Source organism: Amphiura filiformis, chromosome 3, assembly GCF_039555335.1.
Source record: "Amphiura filiformis chromosome 3, Afil_fr2py, whole genome shotgun sequence".
In the NCBI taxonomy this organism is placed as follows: Eukaryota; Metazoa; Echinodermata; class Ophiuroidea; order Amphilepidida; family Amphiuridae; genus Amphiura; species Amphiura filiformis.
The window spans coordinates 21360912-21382243 of record NC_092630.1 but is presented as its reverse complement, the minus strand read 5'-3'; the positions used below and the strand labels follow the sequence as shown (position 1 = coordinate 21382243).

The window sequence follows — 21332 nt, the reverse complement described above, 5'->3', positions numbered from 1 at the left end:
ATCGAGCGCTCGCTGGACTGAAGGAAAAACAAAACATTACTGTCATTTTCTTCCGAAGGAGGGTTAATAAACACTGCAATGGGGTCACAGTTTTTGCACAAACACTACTATTACTAAGGTGTCATAAATATTAATTTGAATTGAAAATATTAATTTTATGACTCCCATATTTTGTGTACAAAACTTCATATCCATATTCATGTAAGACCTATACATGGATAATAAGCACAGTGAAGTTTTGTACACAAAATATGGGGGAGGGGGTGTTATGAAATTAATATCAACGGTGCGAGTATTTCAAGCAGGATGAAGGGGGGTAATGGGATATCATGTCATGACTTCTATGACAAACACGGGGGCTTGATAGGAACTATTCATGAATGTTCATTCTCAAAACAGAAAAGGCAGAAGGATTTTGCACTCGGTTTTTGCATCATACAAAATCTGTCTGTGCTTCACAAACTGTAGTGTAGGCCTATGTTGTGAATTTTAGACATAGGGGCCTATTAATCATACATTTCATAGGCCCTATAGGAGTATTTTATTTATGATTGCATTGGTAATACTATGATTTTCAAGTTACAACATTATAAATGCACTTTTTTAAGAATTTAAATTTCAAATGAAATAAATAAATATTAAAACCATTTCTATTTCTGGGAATGTCACCTGTCATGATTGCACATTTTCCAGTTGCCATTCAAATTCAAATAAACTGTTAATATTAGCATGATTATGTACACATAGTCTTTCACAGACAACAAAAGTGCCGATTCGTGTTAGATGTTGAAAAAAATGAACACGAAAGTTGACAAAACACGACACAAAAAGGTCCACCCATTTGCCAACCTATACAGCATGATTTTACAAAAGGAAGCAAATCGACCGTGCGCTGTATTCGAGCATAAAATGCTTTTTATCTACAGTATACAGCGCCGCCTACTTCATACAAGACATACGACGAGCTCTGCTATGCGAATTGTGTACCAATTCGCCAAAGCCGCATCGTCGAATGTTTTAGGTTTAGGACCGGTATAAACGTCTCCGTTATGTATCATTCTAGGGTGTAGGAAAATTCACATTAACTATATTGTGTGTTAATAACATGGGTTTCGATTTGGATCGTTTTACTAGGGTTGTGGATGACGACTTCAAGTGCAGTATTTGTCTTGGTGTTTTTGAGAATCCTTTAGCTACTCCGTGCGGACACGTCTTCTGTGCGAACTGCGTTCTTCCCTGGGTAGTAGAACACGGGAGTTGCCCGCTCAAGTGCGAAAACTTTTCTACCAAGGAACTTAACAGTGTACTACCACTTCGGAATTTGATTCTCAAACTTGATATTCGCTGTGATAATTATCTCCGAGGCTGTGAGGAAGTTACAACGATCCCAATGTTGTCTCAACATTTGGAAGATTGCGATTTTGTGCCAGTGCAGTGCTCTAATAAAGGGTGTCAGGAGGAGCTCAGCATCAAGGATCAAGTTGTTCATGAGACGCAATGTTGCGAGTTTCGGCCTGTGGGTCGCTGCGACAAGGGTTGTGGCCTGGTGTTGCAGCATAATGGAATAACAGATCATGTCTGCTTAAAGGCCCTACAGACCCATGCTAACTCGCTGCAATCAAAGATTGCCAACCAAGAGCATAATTTAAAAAAGACCACCATGAGATTTGGAAAAAGAGAAAAATCTTTGCTCTCACAAATTGCATGCTTGCAAAATGAGATACAAATGCAGGCTTTGAAATACCAGAAGAAATTGAACCAAGCAAAAGCAGAGATAGAATACCTCAACGCTCTGGCTGATTACGAAAAGGTAGGCCTAAATCTTGTTTTATTATTGTCATATATTGGATTATTTATGCATGTTTATGACCAGTTTTTCGGCCCCAGCAAACGCCTTGATGTTGTCCTATCTTTGTGTGTAGAAATACTTAGTCTTACACCTGCATTTATCTGGGTAGATCTTTAAGATTTTGTTCAAACATTTTTTACTCGGCGACTTTCTGTTGTACACATGACATGGCATGGACGTGGGTTGCAATAAGTTATGTACATAGTTATACCAAAAAGTATGGGCTAGAAAACTTATTTGGTTAACACACATTGATTTGTATAGGCTATGGAGTACAGTGCCTGGAGGATTTTCCCGATTTTCACCCTAAGTACCAAGCCAGCCCGTAGTACCAAGTAAAGCAGCACTGAACATCAATTTATGTTAAAAAGATGAGGAACAAAATGTGCTAAAATATTAGACCTGCATGTAGCCAAACAAGTGCACCAAAATTGGGCTTCCTCTTCCGAACGCCTGGAGATTTTCATGCTACAGACAGACACCCTTGGAAGAGACAACGTTATAAATATGTTGAAGGAATGCAGACACGATCTAGCGAGCCTGTCACTTGAACATTCATTCCCCTTGAAAATGCTAAACAAGTACAAGTTGCCTCTTCATGACCGACCCACCGTGTATACCACAAAGTCTGCAACTTGTGCATTGATCCCATTGTTTTCCTTAGTACATTCGCCCTGGGCTGGTCCTTTTCAACCCAGCTGTTATTCAGTAACCAAGTCGGGGTCGCCTGTCTTGCGCCAACGTCCTTGTTGTAATCATGGTAATGTCCTCTCAATGAAATACCCCATTTTATTTGGCCACATATACAAGGCTACCAAGGCTCCCATTAGGTCAATTTACATTACTGGTAGGACCTACTTACATTTATGGTAAACAATTATTGTTGGCCAATTTAATTCAATTCACACTTTTATATCAAAAACTGGGATGCAAAGGTCACCAAAATGGTTGTTTGGATAGTAGTACTAGTAGTACTAAATAGAAAAGGCAGAAATGAACCTTGGTTTATGGTACTCTGAAAGTACTGCTAAAATACTTTGTAGGTACTAGTTTTGGGTATAATGTAAACATGAATGGGTTGGAAGAAAGTGCAACAGCTTGGATGAATTCATGTATTTATCTTCCAAACTTGTCTGGATCAAGTAGAAATGAATTTCATTGAATTATGATGTCACTACAGTCAATGGGGCACTTAAAAATTCATTCTCATTTAAGGGGGTACTACACCCCTGCCCAATTTTGTGCCTAATTTTGCATTTTTCTCAAAAATTATAGCGCATTGGTGACAAGTAAGATATGTATATATTATAGGGGCAAGGGCTACAACTACTGCACTGGAAATTTTATTTCAGCACAGACAACAGTTGTGGAGTTACAGTCAAAAATGAGGGAAAACCAATATTTGATCAATAAATCAATAACTACTTGTCTTGAGTTGTTGAACTTTCAGTGCAGTAGTTGCAGTCCTTGCCCCTATAATATACATATCTTACTTGTCACCAATGCACTATAATTTGTGAGAAAAATGCAAATATAGGCACAAAATTGGTCAGGGGTGTAGTACCCCCTTAAAACACAATGACAAGGATGAAGTATTGAGTCATGATGAGCATTTTTCCCAGTATGTCATTTCACTCCACAAAAAGGGAATTTCCGGAAAGACTAATGATAAGAAATGAGATTCAACTCGATCCTACCAAACACAAACTGTACTAGACACCCATACTGTGCCGATTTATAATATGCCAACACAAATAAAGCATAAGAAATGGTTTTGAAATTGCAGGTTTATTATTGCTCACCATCCCTTGGTTGTTTAATCATTGACCTGCACTCAGACCTATAAGAAGACCCCATGGTCGCATTCCAACTGAGCTGAAAATAGCTCATCAGGGTCAGCCACAAAATGGGCATAAACTTGGCATAGAATTTGCTCAAGTCCAAGTTCATCACCATTTTTTATATAACTAAAATATCAAAATTCTTTATGTATTTTTAGTTTCAAATGGTGTTATAACAAAACAATTAGGATGGGGTCAACATTTTTTGAAAGGTTGACCGGACAAGGAAGAATTCAAATATTTAATCACTGGTATGCTTAGCAACTCAATGATATCAGTGATTATTATCAGGCAAGCTATTAGGGTAGCGGGTGTATAATTTCAGAAGGGTAGGGTTTGTGGTCAGTCTAGAGCGACTTCCAACTTGACTGTGATCAACAATTTGCCTCTCAGTTGGAGAGGAGGTGTAGAAAATGGGCAAAATCACAGTGATGCATAGAGAAATTGCCCTGCTATGTGTTCCTATAAAGTTAAAGCTACACACATTTCAGTATGTTGAAAAAATACCACAAGTATAAACATAGTCTCTTTCCTTATGTAGTATAAATATGCAGGCCTATTAATAGTTCAATTATGTGTCCATCTTTCCTATCACAATTAATTTGGAGTACCATAAACACTAAAAATGAAGTGAATTATTTGATACATGTGCAATTTGCTTCATCATGCCCATTGCTTCTAAATTAAATATAAAACTATAAAAGTATAGGCCTACATATATTTAGAATGAAAACAAAATCTGTCAATCCAACTGTAAGGTCAGTTTTATGTATAAAATGCTCATTTTGTTTGAGAAAATCATATTTAATTAAAAAGTAACTTTGTGACATGATTTTTATGGACAACACAACAAAATAATATAATTTTAGTTTTGATATAATTTTCAAAAACAAAGGCCATTTAAAAATATTTGTTTAATTTATAAGTCTTGGAAATATTCACCAAAATGGTGGGTATTTTGTGAGTTTCAACCTAATTTCCACTAGAAACTGATGACATCAGTGTTTTGGTGAAAATTTAAAAAGAATATTGATGAAAATTAAAAACAAAAACAACTCTACAGGATCAAAGTTTGTACAATTTGCTTGCTATTTTCATCTATAGCTATTTTGTATAAAACAAAGTGTGAATTGATACTAAATGTGATCAATACTTCATGTAGTTAAAAGTAGTGAAGATGAAGAAATCACAAATTGGAAATAAAATTGGGAGATACTCCCTTCACACCACCCTTTTCCTTTAAAATTTACCGTATTCTACCTAATTAGCACCCTCGTAAGAATTGTTTCAATGTCAACTGAGAAAGTGTCCCTTTTTCAATACAATTAAGTACATTATACAACTAATATGATGTAGGCTCCAAATGTCCATCAAATATCTGAATGAAATGACCCTATAAGTATTTACCTTCCAAGATTTAGATTATGATGATTGACTTATGAAATTCCCATTAACTTTCATTCCATTTTTTAGAATTACTGCCCCCCCCAAGTGCCATGGGTGCTATATTTGATCAGGGAGGTAATATGGTATATTTTGCAGTAATTGCATAGCCAGGACTTTTCAGAGGGGGGAGGACAAAGCGGGGGGGCAAGACATTTTGGCCAGCAGCCCATAGGGAGGCTAAAGGAGGGTGATAGACTTCTCACAGGGGGAAACTGCCCCCTTTACCCTATAAAGGCTACACTGGTTTGCAGCAGCATGTCATTTTAAAATTAAAGTTACGTCCATGTAAACTGTATTACATCATCAGGCTTATTATTTTATTGGTGAGTAAGTGTATTGCATGTTCATGTTGTTTGTAGTCTTAGTACTATATAGTAGTACAATGCTCTAATTTTCAGCCAAAATAAACTTTTTGTTTTGTTTACTTTGAGTCTGGTTTTTCTTTACAGCCTCTGAATGATAACGAAGAGGAGAAACTCTCTATAGTCATAAACAAGGATAATAATAATGGCAGTCTTGGATTGAATATTATCGGTGGATCAAAGGTATGTACACCAATTATATTGTGGAAATTCAAAATTATGCATCTTTTAAAAGTAAACATTAAATGGCAAGGCATCATTTTGCTGTAAATTGTAAGAATTAGGGAAAATATAGGTTAAAAAAACCACATTTCTTAGTGGAAAGATTGATCAGATTCTAGCATGCAAAGGTAAGTTCAGTAAAGGAAGTGAGAGGACTTCAGAGGAGACTTGCTTCCCTGGTTCAAGTAAGGAGAATTTAATATGACCATATAAGCCTAGATACTCACAAAGTATCACTTCTGCTGATAATTACAAAAATGTGCAGAAGGGTAAATATCATGGTTATTTAGATGCCAGGTAAGGGTAGGATATGTAGAAGCTTTTCAGAATATTCTAAAATTTCCTGAAATAATCATGGATGTTTTGAACCTGGCTCAGCAGATATCTATAATATCTAGGCCATTAAAATCCGATAAATCATTCCCCCATGTAGCTTTGTCATGCTGACTGTTTTAAATTAACTTAAGTACCCAGTAGCAATTTAGAGAAACAATTGGGTCACTTATTGCTTTTTAAGGACAACTCTGTTCAAAAATTCCATTTTATCTGATACTTTACATGGTTGTCTGGCTAAAGTCCATGTTTCATTTGGTAGAAAAAATTCTTTCTTAAAGTTGAGCTTCAAATAAGGGTTAAAATTGAAAGGAGTTGAAAATGCTGGAAGTATTAAACATTTATGTGTAACATTATTGAAATCAAGTTAAATGTTGACTACATGTACTAATGGTATTACTAGTACTACTGTCTGTAGTCATGCTAGTATTGTATGTAAAAATACTGTTACCCCAGGTTGTTGAAAATTTCCTTGGAATTGCCCAGGCACTTTTTTAGCATCTATTGGAATAAATACCCTGGTTTGTTTTGAACCTTGGAAAATGGGGTAAAAGCACTAAATATTTCATACAAAGCATTCTATTTTCATCTCTGTTAACATATAATTATCATAATAATGTGTTCAACAAACATAACCTGAAGCAATTTCATTTTCAAGTACTAAAAATTGTACGAGGTTTTCCTCAATATTTACTTTCTACATTTTAACTATTCAGAATAAAAAAATAGTTGACATGTTTTTCAAAATATGAACACCAGAGGGTTTATAAAGTTTGTCATTTGGTGTGTTGGTTAGGACATTGATACGTTGATCCCTTTGTTAATATTCAAAGTTGGGAAGTAATGAGAGTAAAGAGAATTACTCAAGACACCTTGTAGCAAGGAACCTGTAGGCAGCTGATCCTCTAGCTTATTCACCACCAATGTTTAGCTTTGCTATTACACTGTTTTGCTTTGTTTTATATTTCTCCATACCACAGAAAATCTTATAGAAATTCTGGTGTATGATATGTGTCTCTGCACAAAAGGCTAAGTTTATACTTCCATTAATGGCTGGCAAGTGCAATAACATCGGCATCACACACAAGATTTTTGTGTGTAGAGTTTAAGGGTTTTTTATACCAACTGTATGAAAAGTCTTGTTTTTCTTGCCAAATTAATGTCAACAAATCTAACAGATGTGGTGTTTTGGTAGAGGGTTTTAATGAAGTAATATATATAGTAGAAGTGAAATGTGGAAAGCATGGGCCAGTGACTTGCCTATGTTTTTGCTAGTTTAGCTGGCTTCGGTCAGACTTTGAGCAGATTAGTGTCACTTCAAGTATAATAAAGTTTTAATATACTTTTGTTGTAATGCACAAGTCCCAGTAAGAAATAGGATGCACTAACGACATATGCTAAAACTAGTAAGAGTGCATTGTGATTTTCTACGCCATCTTTAATTAAAGATTCGTGCATGTCAAGTATGTTATTTTAATTAAACAGGTTGATCTTTGGATATGAATTCATATTTGAATGAGGCATAATGTATGATTAGTTATTGATTACATGCTTAGAGCGCTTCCATATATGATAATGCCTCAAATACCACCTTAAACTAACAACCTGCAAAGAAAAGCTACCTCATCATTTTGGTTCATCTAGTATGGTACTATAAATGGGACTTAGTATACTTTTTGTATTTTCAGTGATGTCACTGCATATATTTTGCTATCCTAATATTTCAAAGTGAAAGATGAGTAAATTGACAACAATTTACACTTGTCTAATGCTCCCTAGAGGATGCTTGTCAATGGACTAAACCCTGGGTATTTGGTTACCCATTGCCAGCTCACGATTTAAACCAGTTTCACTATTAATGGACACACAATTTAAGTTTTGCTGGCTGATTCTGTCTATTGCATTTTAAAGCTCAGTTCTCTTTATTTGATGTCATGCAGTACAGATAATGGAAAGCTTTTAAGTTCAGAAATCAAAATCACAGTTTTAAGAATGTTAGTTATTCATAAGCATTTAAATAAGACAATCAGGTATAACAAATTCAGACCAAGTCATACAAATCCTAAATACCATAAGCAGAGAAGATGAGAAAGATCTTCTCTGATATAAGACAGGAACTGCAGAAAATGAACTGTTCTAGTTCAGATTCTGTGGTGCATTTCTTATGGTGCTTTGTAAAAGCAAACAAGGCAATGAATAAATAATTAATGGAGTCATCCAGTTTTAAAATTAAACATTAAATTTAAAAGTAATTTTGCCTGTTCAACAGAGAAAACTTTAAAGGGAAATGGTTTTTGTTGCGAATGTTGCTTTTCAAAGAACATTTCATGATCGATAGCCAATAGATAATCAAATGGTTTCAATTTTACATACATAAATTCATGAAACACAACTGGAATGACTAACAACTTGAACACTAGAGTGAAATGCTTGGACATGCTTGTCACACATACATACATGTACCTAACACGCAAACTGAAATTGACTTCATGAAAGCAATTTCACTGGCTCTCTTGCATCTACTAGACCGTGTAAATTTCTCAGCGTTGCACATGGACTAAACTCATACAGTCATTACTGGAATGAAGAGGATGGTATGACTGGTGTGAAAGATGCAAATTGATAGATAGTGGTGATGTTGTAGCATCTTGATGGACAGATTAGTGAGGTTTACTTTGAGGATGGTAAATGTGTTGGGTCTGTGGGGACTTGGCTACCAGTAGCATCTTAGATGTCCCAAGTGACTCAATTGCAATTAAAATATGAGCGTTGTCAATCACTATTAGAAAATTGCATTGTGATCGGCCATTAGTGGGAATTGTCTCATCTCATCCTGTTTATAATGGTTGGGATTGACTGAGAGTGTTCTGCTTGAACAAGCCTTTTGTTGGTAATGAATTGAATATTCATGACCAGCACTTCATGCAAATACACATTACAAGTGAGTGAATGTCATGGCCAGTGGTGGTTTTTTTGGGGTTGGGGGGGGGCATTGGGAGAAAAGTGAATTTCAGGGGAGGGGGCAAAATCTTTGCACAAAATTGCCACAAAAAGTGGTATTTTTCATAATATTTGTCTTTTTCTTGGGGGAGAGTTCCCCCCCCCTCGTGGTGCCGCCACTGGTCATGGCTTTGAACTGGCCTTTGAGCATGCTGGTAAAGTTCAATACCAACTTTAGAAGTCATCACTTCTGTGGAATAATGAATCTAGGGTCTTGAAATACTATCATTATTCATTAATATCAAAGTACCGTATTTGGAAGTCCCATGCCCCACCACTCACCCAGCGACTTTACTACACATGATCCTCTATCATGTGCAGGATCCCTGGTTATGTAAACAATCTGTGTAAAACATTATGTTTTGTAAATATATGCACTTATAATATTTATTGTATTTTAGTCCTTAATGACTCTCAACTGGACGTCAGCAATATTCTTGATAGTCAGATGATGCATACATTGATTTATTTTGATGACTCAAGTCATTGACCAGACTTTACAACTAATGTGCCTTTATATAATGCTAACTTAGGGACTTGGTTGTTTGCATTGATCATTAACAATAATGAAGAAAATAACGCCTTATGTAAAATTGAATAAAGTTGTACCGTAGAATTCCATCTGCAAGCATATGCCTGTAAATTGTGTTTTTCTTGACACAAAAACATAATACTTTATAGATTGTTCTTACATTAATACATGTTTGTACAGCCTCCTGTATCAGTAATATATATGTAGTTGCTCAAACTCCATAATGTTTTTGTAGAGGGTGTCTGTGTCTGCCTTTTTGTCTCTTTCATCAATCCCCCGAAACAAAACTCATTTAGAGGCATCATATGCTTGTACTATATGGAATTTGAAGGTATAATAATCTGGCACATAATATTGAAATTGAATATTCAATGCATAAAATATTCCTTATTCAAGGTATTTCAAATCATCTTAGAATGTGGGTCTACATGTACATTATAAAGACAATAACTTCAAGTAAGGCTGAAGACCTGCAATGTTTGAAAAATAAGCATTCAATATTTATTCACATGCTTAGATACAGCTTAATTTTTGTTTTTTATCAAAATCATACAATGGTTATATAGCAATTCCCCAGCGATTTGACGTTGTTCCATTTTTTCCCTGTGAGGTAATGTTGTGACATTTCTGGCTTTTCTGTCTTAAGAACTGAACATGATTTGCTGTATACACAGAGGAATGGCTTAGTCTATAATCCACCGAAGATTGCCTAAAAACCAGTTGGGAGTTTGGGACAATTTGATTAAAAAACTTAAATTTTGAAATACAGAAAAAATTGCCAATGATATTGATAATTGATAGCACAGCTTCATTTAAATATTTGTAAGAGAAGACATTCGTTTTAAGCTTGCAAGGATGTCTTCAGAAACAGTTGCTACGTTGAAAACATTAACAAGATGTCAAAATAAAATATTTTGAAGGTAGAAAATTTTGCTTTATGATATAATATCACAGCTTCATAAATATTGGTACGGTAGCGCAAGATGATGTGATGCATGGAGTGCTCACGAGATATGTATTGCTGGTAATCTCAGACAGTTGATTGGTTGGCGGTACTGTTTGATCTGTGTAGCCGCACATGTTTTGAAAGGTGTGAATGGTTGTGATAAGTGTTACCGGATTCTTCATCCTAAGTCAGTTTACGACAGGTGTGGAGTTAATTAAACGCACATGTATATAAGCACAGATATACGAGTGGAGTTGAGTGGGTATTTATGTCACAGGATATCTGAGAGACAAGCAATGCTTAGGAATCGTTGACAAAGCGAGGCCTGCACCTGTGTAATGATTGGCCTGCATAGTGAAATTCCAATTCAATAACCATCGTCCTACGGAGGCGAAGATGAACAACAAAGGGGGTTGTTGCAACCCCCTATAATTATGAAACATCATACTTTTACACTTGCTGCCAATGTACGTGTATAGATATATAAATGGTTCGTACAAACATGTGAATAAAAATCACAAGAATTTTGAGCAAAGTTTAAATTGTGGATTTTATTATGGAGACCAATGGTGGACTAATTAGTCAGCCCCTCTACTCGGGTTTGTGATGGTCGGTCTTACTTCCAGTCTGAGAGGTAGTGGGTTAAAATTGTTGTCACTAAAATGAGTGCAGCAGATAAATCTATGCTACGATTAGCTTCCTTTGAGTGTAAATACAAGTGTTTTAGTAAGCTTACTGAAAAAGCTAAACCTGACTGAGGGTGTGTCCATTTGGAGAATAAAAAGGAGAGTAGAGATAATTAATTAATTTACATGTACTCTCATTGTTTGAAAATTAAATTGATTAGATTAAGATTGAATTCATCCATGCAAAATTGTGCAATAAAATATGCTCTTGTCTTGTCCACTTTCAGACGGAGGGGAGTATTACGGAAGGAATTATCGTCTCTCGCATCATGGAAGGAGGAGCAGCAGACAGAGCCAGCTTGCAAGTTCATGACCGTATTACCAAGGTGAGTGAGTGTGTATGTCACAGTACAGTCATAGTGTTCTAATGTGATTTGGGTATTTTGAGAGAAAATCGGATATACATAGATGAGAATAGAAAAGTGTGTCATGGTCTCAATGCGCTATTCCATTTAAAATCCACAGTCCCCCTGTGGAAGATTTTGGAAATATCTTCCACAGGGGGAGTACCAATTTCAAATGGAATGAACACATTAGGCAGCTATATTTGAATTTCCTATACCCTCTGAGAAAGATTCTACCTGAATCTCCCACAGAGGGAGGATGAGTTTCAAATGGAGCTGCTATGTGATCATTCCATTTGAAATTCATACTCCCCCTGTGAAAGATATTTCCAAAATCTTCCACAGGGGTAGTGTGGATTTTAAATGGAATAGCCCAATGCCTGTATAATGCCTACGGGTCATGAAGCTGTATTGAGCGATGATCAGTAGCATATCAGGTAGGGGTAGAGTGCCCCCAAATGGCCCTTACACTGGCCAGGACAGCTTGATCTACATTTGTATCACACAACAACATAGATATTAAAACGTAGATCACTGAGCTCGAGCTGGTATGTTGCTGTTTCATTGAAAATCACACACTGACTGAGCAACCCGTTACGAAATGAAGGACTTAACAAAAATCAGCATCAATTGTTTTATAATGATTCAAAATTAATGAATTTAAAGGTGATATAAAATATAATTAACAATGTTTTATAAAATACAACTGTTATTGTCAGTTGTATAGTAAAGACCCCAATGGATGCCTTTTCCTCCTAAAACACTGTGCACTGCTTTTACAAGACGACTACTCCATTTTCTGTGTCAAGTACTCGTTTATTTGATGAGGCTCCACAGAATTTCATCCAGTCGCAGCAGGCCATACAACAGTTTGATTTGTGTGTTTCTATGCATGAAAGTGGTGGTCAATACAATCCAGATAGCTATACCATCTGTAGGCTCCATCTTGTTCTCTCAGATAATGTCTAATAAGACAATTGCTTAAGTCAGTAACTCCATCTATGTGCCAGGCCAACCCCTCTTTGCCATCAGCCTTAAAAACTATATAAAAAAGTATGCCCTCGTTGATAAATACCCATCCTTTTACAAAGCAGCCGACTAAATTTCATCGTGGAATAGGACGTTAATCCCTAGTTGTACGCCTCATGAGGCGATGACATACAGGGATCTGTGAATTTGAAGGTGTAAATTGAAATGTTACTTGATGAGGAGTAGTGATAATGGTTGGACGAAGACTGGGATGATGTTGAAGAATGGTGGTAGAATGTCTCGGTGCATTGCTAGGATGGTAGGCTATATCTCAAGGGGTTTCGCAGAGACAACTGTATTTTTAACGTGTCTGCTTCTGAAGAATTTTCCCAGCCAGCCAGTTGAATGGTTTTTAATGATGTTGCACATGAAAGCAATTTACTGGAATTTGGAAAGCAGGCACTAGGCACAAACAAGTTTTAATTTAATTAAAATGGAACGGTTATTTTCATTTGAGAGAATGACTGAATGGCAGAAAGACAGTAAAATCGCTCACTTAGCAAAAGAGTTGCACAAAATTTAAATTAAAAAAAAAATTACATTTATATGAGGATTGAGCAAGCACACAATCAATTGCCAAATTGCCAAATTTTGCTTCAAATAACAAAAATATTTTCACTAATAATATTGGCAAATACAGTATTCCATATTCCATTTGAAGGACTTCATGTGTATAGGCAGAGAAGATGGGAAGAAAACCCAATTGAGATTAATTACTCGGGGTTGCCAAAGAAATTGAGCTCAAATTGAGGCTCAAATTGTCGCCCAAAAGTCGCCCAACTCTTTTCTTAACCATTGGTTTCTATGGGACAGGAAATTATCGGAGGTCGCGGGAGCCAATGTTAAAAATTCACCCAATTTTTTTTCTTAGTTTGATTTATACAGGAAATTGTCAAAAGTCAAGGGGAAAATTTTCAAAATTGGCACAATTGGGCTATCAAATGGGGGTTTGGCAACTGGATTTGGCAGCCCTGTTAGTACTTTGTGGTCTCATTGCCATTGAGGTGATCAATAGGGTTTAATTATGATCAAAAATATCAATATGAGGAGAATCGGCACTTGATGACCACAAAGAGATTTGTTTAGGAGGGAGGAGACTGATGAGTAAATCCACTTGAAGTGAAGAGGAGGATGTTCTGTAGCCATGTAGTCAATGAGAATCTTAAAACTATTATTATGATCAGATTAGAGAGAGTTTAATTGTGTTAATTATGCAGCCCCATTAGTGGTCATTGTTAGTGGGCTCCATTTAACACATGATTAGCACATGGATCAATGGCTGACCCCTTTGTCCTGAGATTAGTTTTGGGTCAAGAGGTCAGTTTACTTTTGCTGGACAGCTGGCTGGCTGGTCATGTTGGGTTTACTTCTGGTCAAGTGGAACCTGGAGAAAACTTAAAATACATGTACCAACAATATGTAAACACGTACGAGGATACGTGCAACATAAAGACAGTTAAAAATCATTTTTTTCTGTGTCCCTAAAATTTATCTGACAAATATGATAAGATGTAAAAATAGATTTAATAACTTGGATTGAAGTCATAGGCTGGTATTAAAATGGTAGTTCATACACATTTATAAATATTTTTGTGACAACACATTGCTCTAAGTAATACCTAATTTAACATTTGTTATTTCCTGACACCAGTTTCATTTACAGTACAGCGTCCCAGCTGAGTCTGTAAACTTTATTTGATATGTGAGTCAGAAATACACATTAAAACAGAGCAACAACAAACTGTTTTCAAGATTTTGCTATAGGTGGATGCATAGAAGACAAAAAGTAAATGGTTATTTTCCAATACTTTTTTTCTGCAATACAAAACTCCTGTTTATAACCCAACTCCAATTACACACAAGTATTTTAATTTGGCTGGACTCTATTGTGAGTTTAGTGTGAAGCATTACTAAATCAGGTCCATTAATCTGGCCTGACAGCATAAATGACTGCATGGCCACAATTTAATACTGATTTAACTCTTTGAAATTTCACCAAAATAATTGAATTGTATTTACAATGAAGGTCTACCAGACAGGGCTATTCAAAACAACTCCAGTGAAGATTTAAAGTCAGAAAAATTTGAGCAAGCTGTTTTTGCCAAACATTTTTGACTGCAGACTGCTTTGAATTTCAATTTACATTTATCCCTACAGTGCATGTACATCTTCTAACACTTCAAGTTTGTCCACTTTGAAGTACGAAGTAAGATTACGCACATTTACGCACATTTTGTGTAAATGTATCGTGCGTTGTATATTAAGACGCTCATGCGTTTGTGTGCTGCTATCATCATGTTAATTCCTTTTGACATTACGGCGTGCCGAAACTGCATAATTTACTGCACTGCGTACTTTACTTTGTACTTCAAGGTGGACATAGGCCTACTGTATAACCTGATCGAAGTTATAATAATTACAAATTACAAATCTTATTTCAAAATTCTTATTGCTAAAAGTAATACTGGAGTCATTAAGAAATACATTAGGCAAATAATACATGTGTAACTATGGGTCAAGAATGACACAATTATATAGTGCTGTTGAACTGCTTCCATTTAGTATACATGTAGTAGGGATACAAATTATGCTTGGTGAACTATTTACACTAACTAAATTTTCACACTCGCATGAATCCTAATGAGTGCATTTTTAATAATGAACAATTTAACACTCTTGTTGGTGGGAATGGTCTATATATACCCTAAGCTACAAAAAATGTTTTGAAGGTTTAAAATAAATTGAAGGCAATATGCACAATTCAACTTACAATCAAAGGCATATGTAAGGTAGGGTAGTGATTTGTTTTGATCATCAGTATTTTGGAATGTAATATTTCATAATAATGATCCCGCTGTTGTTAAGTGTTGGCTATCATCATTGAGTGAGGTAGATTTATACCACAAAGAGTATTAGTCCCATAATCCGGTCATCCACCTCTTCAGAGCAAATGACAAAAATCACTAATACTAAATAGTTGAATTATTTAGTGACGTTGCTTTATGGACAGGTTGTAGCTAGCAGAATTGGAGTGCTGAGCACCAATTTGTAGCAAGATTTCAACAAAAGTGGATAATTTAAGGATAAATTTGATAAAATACACATGTATATTTTTAGTTTGAGTGGTGTGCGCACCAAAAAGCTTCAAAATAAACCTTTGTGGGCTCCAGAAGTGAGTGGTGGGCATCACCGCCCACTGCCGCCCACCGTAGCTAAGTATAACCATGTTTTTGGATTAACATTGAGCCTTAACAATGGCTTGCTTGGGTGGTGGGGGGACTAATTGTTGATAACAACAAATTACCTTTAGACTCAAGTAAAGCCTAAAGGTATATGCCTAGTATTTGAGCACCAAAGTCTGCATGAACAACGCTCCCATCTGTCAGCCAGACTGGCACAGTAAGTTAACCCCAATATGCTTGGCATTGAGAACATTTTTTAGCTATTGTTGTATTATTAATTTATTATTATCATCATTATTACCATTGCAAATGAGACCATTATTTGCTACAGCATTGATATTGTAGGTTAAGATGATCAGCGCCCTCACATCCTTATTTGGATGTAAAATGGTCATTTGAAGAAAACGACAACTCCAATTTTTATGCAACTTTCAAAAATGGAAATGTAAACATCAATTACATACAAATCAATACCAACAGAATCAGGCATATAATAATGATTGTTGATGAAAATATTGATTTTCAGACCCCAACAGACCTCCTGTCCAAATACTTGTTTTGGACGGCACCTCATTTTTTGGCCAGTTTGGATGAAAAAGGTGTCAAAATGCTCAGGAGATCATATTGCATCAAATAAGATGGTTCCCAAAGAATTTTGAAGCATCATTCTTTAACCCACCACTACTGTTAATAATTGAGATATTTTGCAACATTTATGAGTGGTCTTAGCTATGTAGACAAAAACTGATTAAAAATTAAACATTTGCCTGTTTATAATGCTGTCATCCATACTACAAACCAAATACAGTAAAGTGTTGAAATGGCCATAAACACTCTATTGTCACATGACAGTCATACAAATAATTCATGTACATGTTTGATAATATTTTAATAATACATGTAATTAAATTACTCTTAATTTTACTCTTTAGTTTTCATCTTTAATCTTAAAATGTGGTTTTTTTACCAGTCATCTATGTACAGCTGAAGATTGCCTCCACCCCAGTCCTCTTTGTCTCCAGTCATGGAGCGTAACTGATAAAAGAAAAACACTAAATGTGCAGTTTTTTTGCCGTTTGTGACCAGAAAATGTACAAATTGATAAAACGTTTATAATCCCAGCGAAAGACCCGTAGCTACCGGTCGCTGATCTAGTGCTTGGCATGCTAAAGTTCTTGGGTTCGAATCCCGACCAGAGCAAACAACTTCTTTGTTTATTTTCTCTCTTTATTCCTTCCTTATTTCTCTTCCCGTCTATAAGACAATCAAGGCTGTATTCAATCATCTCTGATTCAAGATATAGGCCTGTATAGGCTTTTAATGATATTACTCAACAAATGCAAAATAACTGGCTGAGAATAACACATATCATCACCAGAGAATCAAGTTTGTCGTTTTTTCTTCACTAGAAATAGTAGAAGGGTTCATGTTGAGAAATGGCTGCATAATTGTATGCCCTTGTTTCTTGAAGCATATGCAACAAGAAACCTCTGACCTCTCTGGATTAATGTTAGGCTTTTAAACTTGAATCTGATTTGAGCTATGATTGACAGCAACGAACACTTTTATCGCTCCTAAATAAAATAAACGTTGGAATATCTGATGTGGAGATGGAGTTTTGAGTGAGGTTGGACTTTTGGTTGTTACCAAGACAGAAGAGAGAGTTGTTATCATAATGCATCTCTGGCAGTACATCAGTGATTATTTGAGCATAGACCCTAGAAAGGAGATTTCAATCTGGCATAATAATTGACCACTTTAATTGTTATTATTATTTATGTGGAGACATCCGGATATATAGGATTGCTTCTATCTATGATATTAACGACCACTTCCAAAATACTAGAAAAGATGTAGTGAAGGGCCTTTCATAATAACATGCACCATATAGCAATATGAATACCAGAAGGATGGATTATTGACTAAAGCCTAATATGAATTGGTAATAGATTTCAGATCAGATGCTGTCATGAGAAAAACAGGAAAACACAGATTTTAATCTTGAGAATAGGATTTATTAGTACTAAGAAATAAAATAATTTTATTTTTGCTCTGGACAAAATTACTCTATGATTTTTATCTTCAACCAAACTTTATTGACTCCAATGCCAACCAGCTGTCCATTTTACAGAGTGAATTTGGCATTTAAATAAAAGTAATCAGGAATTGCCCCCAATCCAATGGTGTACAGATTGCATCACATGTTTGAGTCCTGTGACTTTTTGGATTATCCTTCTTGTCCTACAAGTCGATTGGGATCAGAAATATTGATAAGGCATGTGCACAGGGATATTTCATCTTGAGGGCATAGATTTCCTTTTGTAAACTTTGACAGGATTAGTATCTACGGAACAGGTTAGATAAGGTATCTCAACTGGTACATTATATTCAATGGTTCGCACCTACCCTGTGGGTCTTTACCCGACATCAAGCAAAAACTTGATTTTATTCAATTGATGATTGTTGAGATAATAATTAATACGATCGTATCAGTGGGATCCAAAGGCTCTGATTTTGGACACGGCTGTCATGCATGCTGTAGCCTATATAAGAACACACGCAGGCCTCATGCCTGTAGTGGATAAAGGTAAAGTAGTGAAACCTAAACAAAGTCATGAAAACCCACCTACCAGAGTTATTGAATTTGACAAAGTGGAACCAGGGAGAGCGGAAAAAAAATGACATGCTGGCCGTGCGAGACAAACAATTTCACAGCAGTCCTTCCCTTTGCCATAGGATAGTTAAATTGCAAAGGTAATTTCATCGTCGTGCCACGGCAAACCATTTACGAGTTTAAATAATATATTGACCAATATTAGTTTTGTAATATTATCCAAAAACCGTGCTGCTTTTTCCCCTTTGATCAAAATGGTCAAGACATACTTGCCTTTAGGGATATTTGGCTGTACAAATAATTTTGTTATAACTATTATGATGTATGTTCTCACAGTTTAACCTTTAAACTTACAGTTCTATATTATTAGAGACATTACCACGCTGGCTTGCTCTGTTAAGGGCTGGGGTATGAACGTTTGGACAGTATTTATTTTGGGACATCAGAGCACATCAGACATATCAATTGCATTCTGAATCGAAGAATGTCATTCTGATATCAAATAATTTTGATTTTTGAAATTGCAATTTAATACACATTTTATGGCAAATCATTAAAATTGATATTTTGATATTTAACAGTACTTGAAGTAAACTTTATAAATCTGATGATTTATACTTAAAGTGTATGTAGGTGGGATGAAAAGCCGACGATCAATTGAACATTTTGACCTTTCATATTGAAGATATGGATTTTTTTCCCGAAACACCAAAAAAAATTAGGTCTTTTTGGGAAAAAAATCCATATCTTCAATATGAAAGGTCAAAATTTTCAATTGACCGTCGGCTTTTCCTCCTGCTACATACACTTTAAGAATATATTATTAGATTTATCTAATTTACTTCGAGGACTGTAATATATCAAAATTTGAAAAATATCAAATTTTTATAATTTGTCATAAAATTTTTATTATATTGTGATTTTCAAAAAATGAAAATTATTTGATATCAGAAAGACATGCTTCGTATTCAGAATACAATTCGATAGGTCCGAGGTGCTCTCATGTCCCACAAAAAATACTGTCGAAACGCAATAAACGATCATTTTAGATCCCTTAATGTTACTAAGAAAACAAGGAAAGAGGACATTTTGTAAAGTCATGGTCTGGTAAGATGGAGGAGGAAAAGGATGTGTTGAAAAGAAGTTTTAGTACACATACTCTTATGAAGTTGTATACATGCAACCTTAGTTTTTTCTCATAATAGTAATAATCCTAAAAAGTCTTGTTCAATGGAAGTTCTTTTAGAAAGCAAAAGTAAAAGGCTAATCCACAAGAAAATTAATTAAGATTTTTTAATGTGAGTTTGATTTACTTTTGTCTGTTTGTTTACTATGTTTGTTTATTTTTATTTCTTATTTAGGTTATTCATTCAGTGGACTTACTTCCTCTGTTCTTTCATGAGGTCCAGTTTTCATAACAAAACTTTTGTCCCCTTCTCAGCTATTTAACATGCATGGTCAATCATAGACCATCATATGGTCAACCATAGACCATCAAATGTCAACCATAGACCATCAAATGTCAATTATAGACCATCAAATGGTCAGACAAGTTCTTGTCTTCCATGCAGGAAGCCTTAAGATATTTACTGCAAAATTAAGTTAATAATGCACTGACCATGAGACAGAATGCTAGAAATGACGGGGGAAATATCAAACCATGGGTTTTCAGATGTATTCATTCAAAACAGAGACCTGTCTGATTTATTTGAGAGCCCCAAGTCATGATATTTAGTTGGCAACAAATGTCAGTGATCTAGAAAATTGTATTTTCAAATGAAATCAGAAATGGCTATATTGTCAGTCAGTGTAAAGAATGACTGAAAGGCTAGAGGCCTACAAACATATTTGAAACTTTTAACTCACAGCTCCCAATTCAAACTCACATGTTTTAACTCATTCAATTATCCCATATACACTTGACCACACTAAGGGGTGCACCATTTGATTTCTGGGGTGGGGGAAATGGGAGTTTTTTTAAAGGAAAAAAAAACTTCTACTACTATCATTGTCAGAGTACATTTTTGGGTGTAAATGCAGTGGTGCAAATAAACATTTAATCAGCTTTGACATGTTTGAGTTGCTAAGAATTTGTCTCATCAAATCACTGTAATACCTAAAGTGACAAAGGTATCATCGAAGTTGAACAGATAATATTGAGATGAAAAAATAATTAAAATGGCCCACTGAGGAATAAAAAAAAACTCTGCATAAAGGTAGGCATATATATTAAAATAAAAAATTATTGTTCCCCGGGAAAATTTCGCCTGACCCAAATTCCCATGCTCCCCTGAAAATCAAATGGTGTGCCCCTTAAACGTCACACTTGCATCAGACATTTTGTCAAAGTTGACATCAATTATGAAAGACAATTGAAGAGCCATTTATTTTGGCTGAAATGCGACACCTGATGAACGGTTTTTAAAGGGCAATAAAGTGTGTCTGTTCATGATTTTTTTATGCGACTGTAATTCAACAATTTGTCAACATGATATTATATTGATTAGTTGTCAACCATCTTCCTTATGTTCTGTCTCTCTCTGTCTCTCTGTCTGCCTGTCATTTCTTCAGCTGTTAAGATTTGTTTTCTTTGCATATACATGAATTATTCAATGTAAACAAATATTCAGAATATGAATTGCTGACATTTACCTTATTGGTGCATTTTGATCGCTGTAAAGATGAAATTATCTACATGCATGAATCATGGTGTATGATACTGTTTCAAATTGAATTATTTTATGTGATGAAGAATCTGCACAAAAAATAATTTCTTTGCCATGTTACTACTACTAGAGAGTAGAGTGCTTTCACACAACAAGATTTGTGCCATGCAATTGAGAACAGTTTAGAACTCCCACTGTGAAGTATTCCAAACTTCTTCCTTTGTAGTTGTGCGGCTACGATGCGAAGGAAAGGTCTAAAACAAGAAGTAGTATACAGTAA

General features: G+C 35.4%; 1 protein-coding gene across 1 annotated transcript in view; it reads left to right on the top strand.

The window, feature by feature from the left end:
* Positions 1–977: 977 nt before the first annotated feature.
* Positions 978–21332, top strand: part of LOC140148195 (E3 ubiquitin-protein ligase PDZRN3-B-like) — a 259712-nt gene continuing 239357 nt past the window's right edge. The window contains exons 1-3 of the mRNA XM_072170055.1: positions 978–1810; positions 5586–5681; positions 11445–11543. Of these exons, the coding sequence (XP_072026156.1) occupies positions 1106–1810; positions 5586–5681; positions 11445–11543 (900 nt within the window). The 5' untranslated portion in view covers positions 978–1105. The remainder of the gene's footprint in view (positions 1811–5585; positions 5682–11444; positions 11544–21332) is intronic.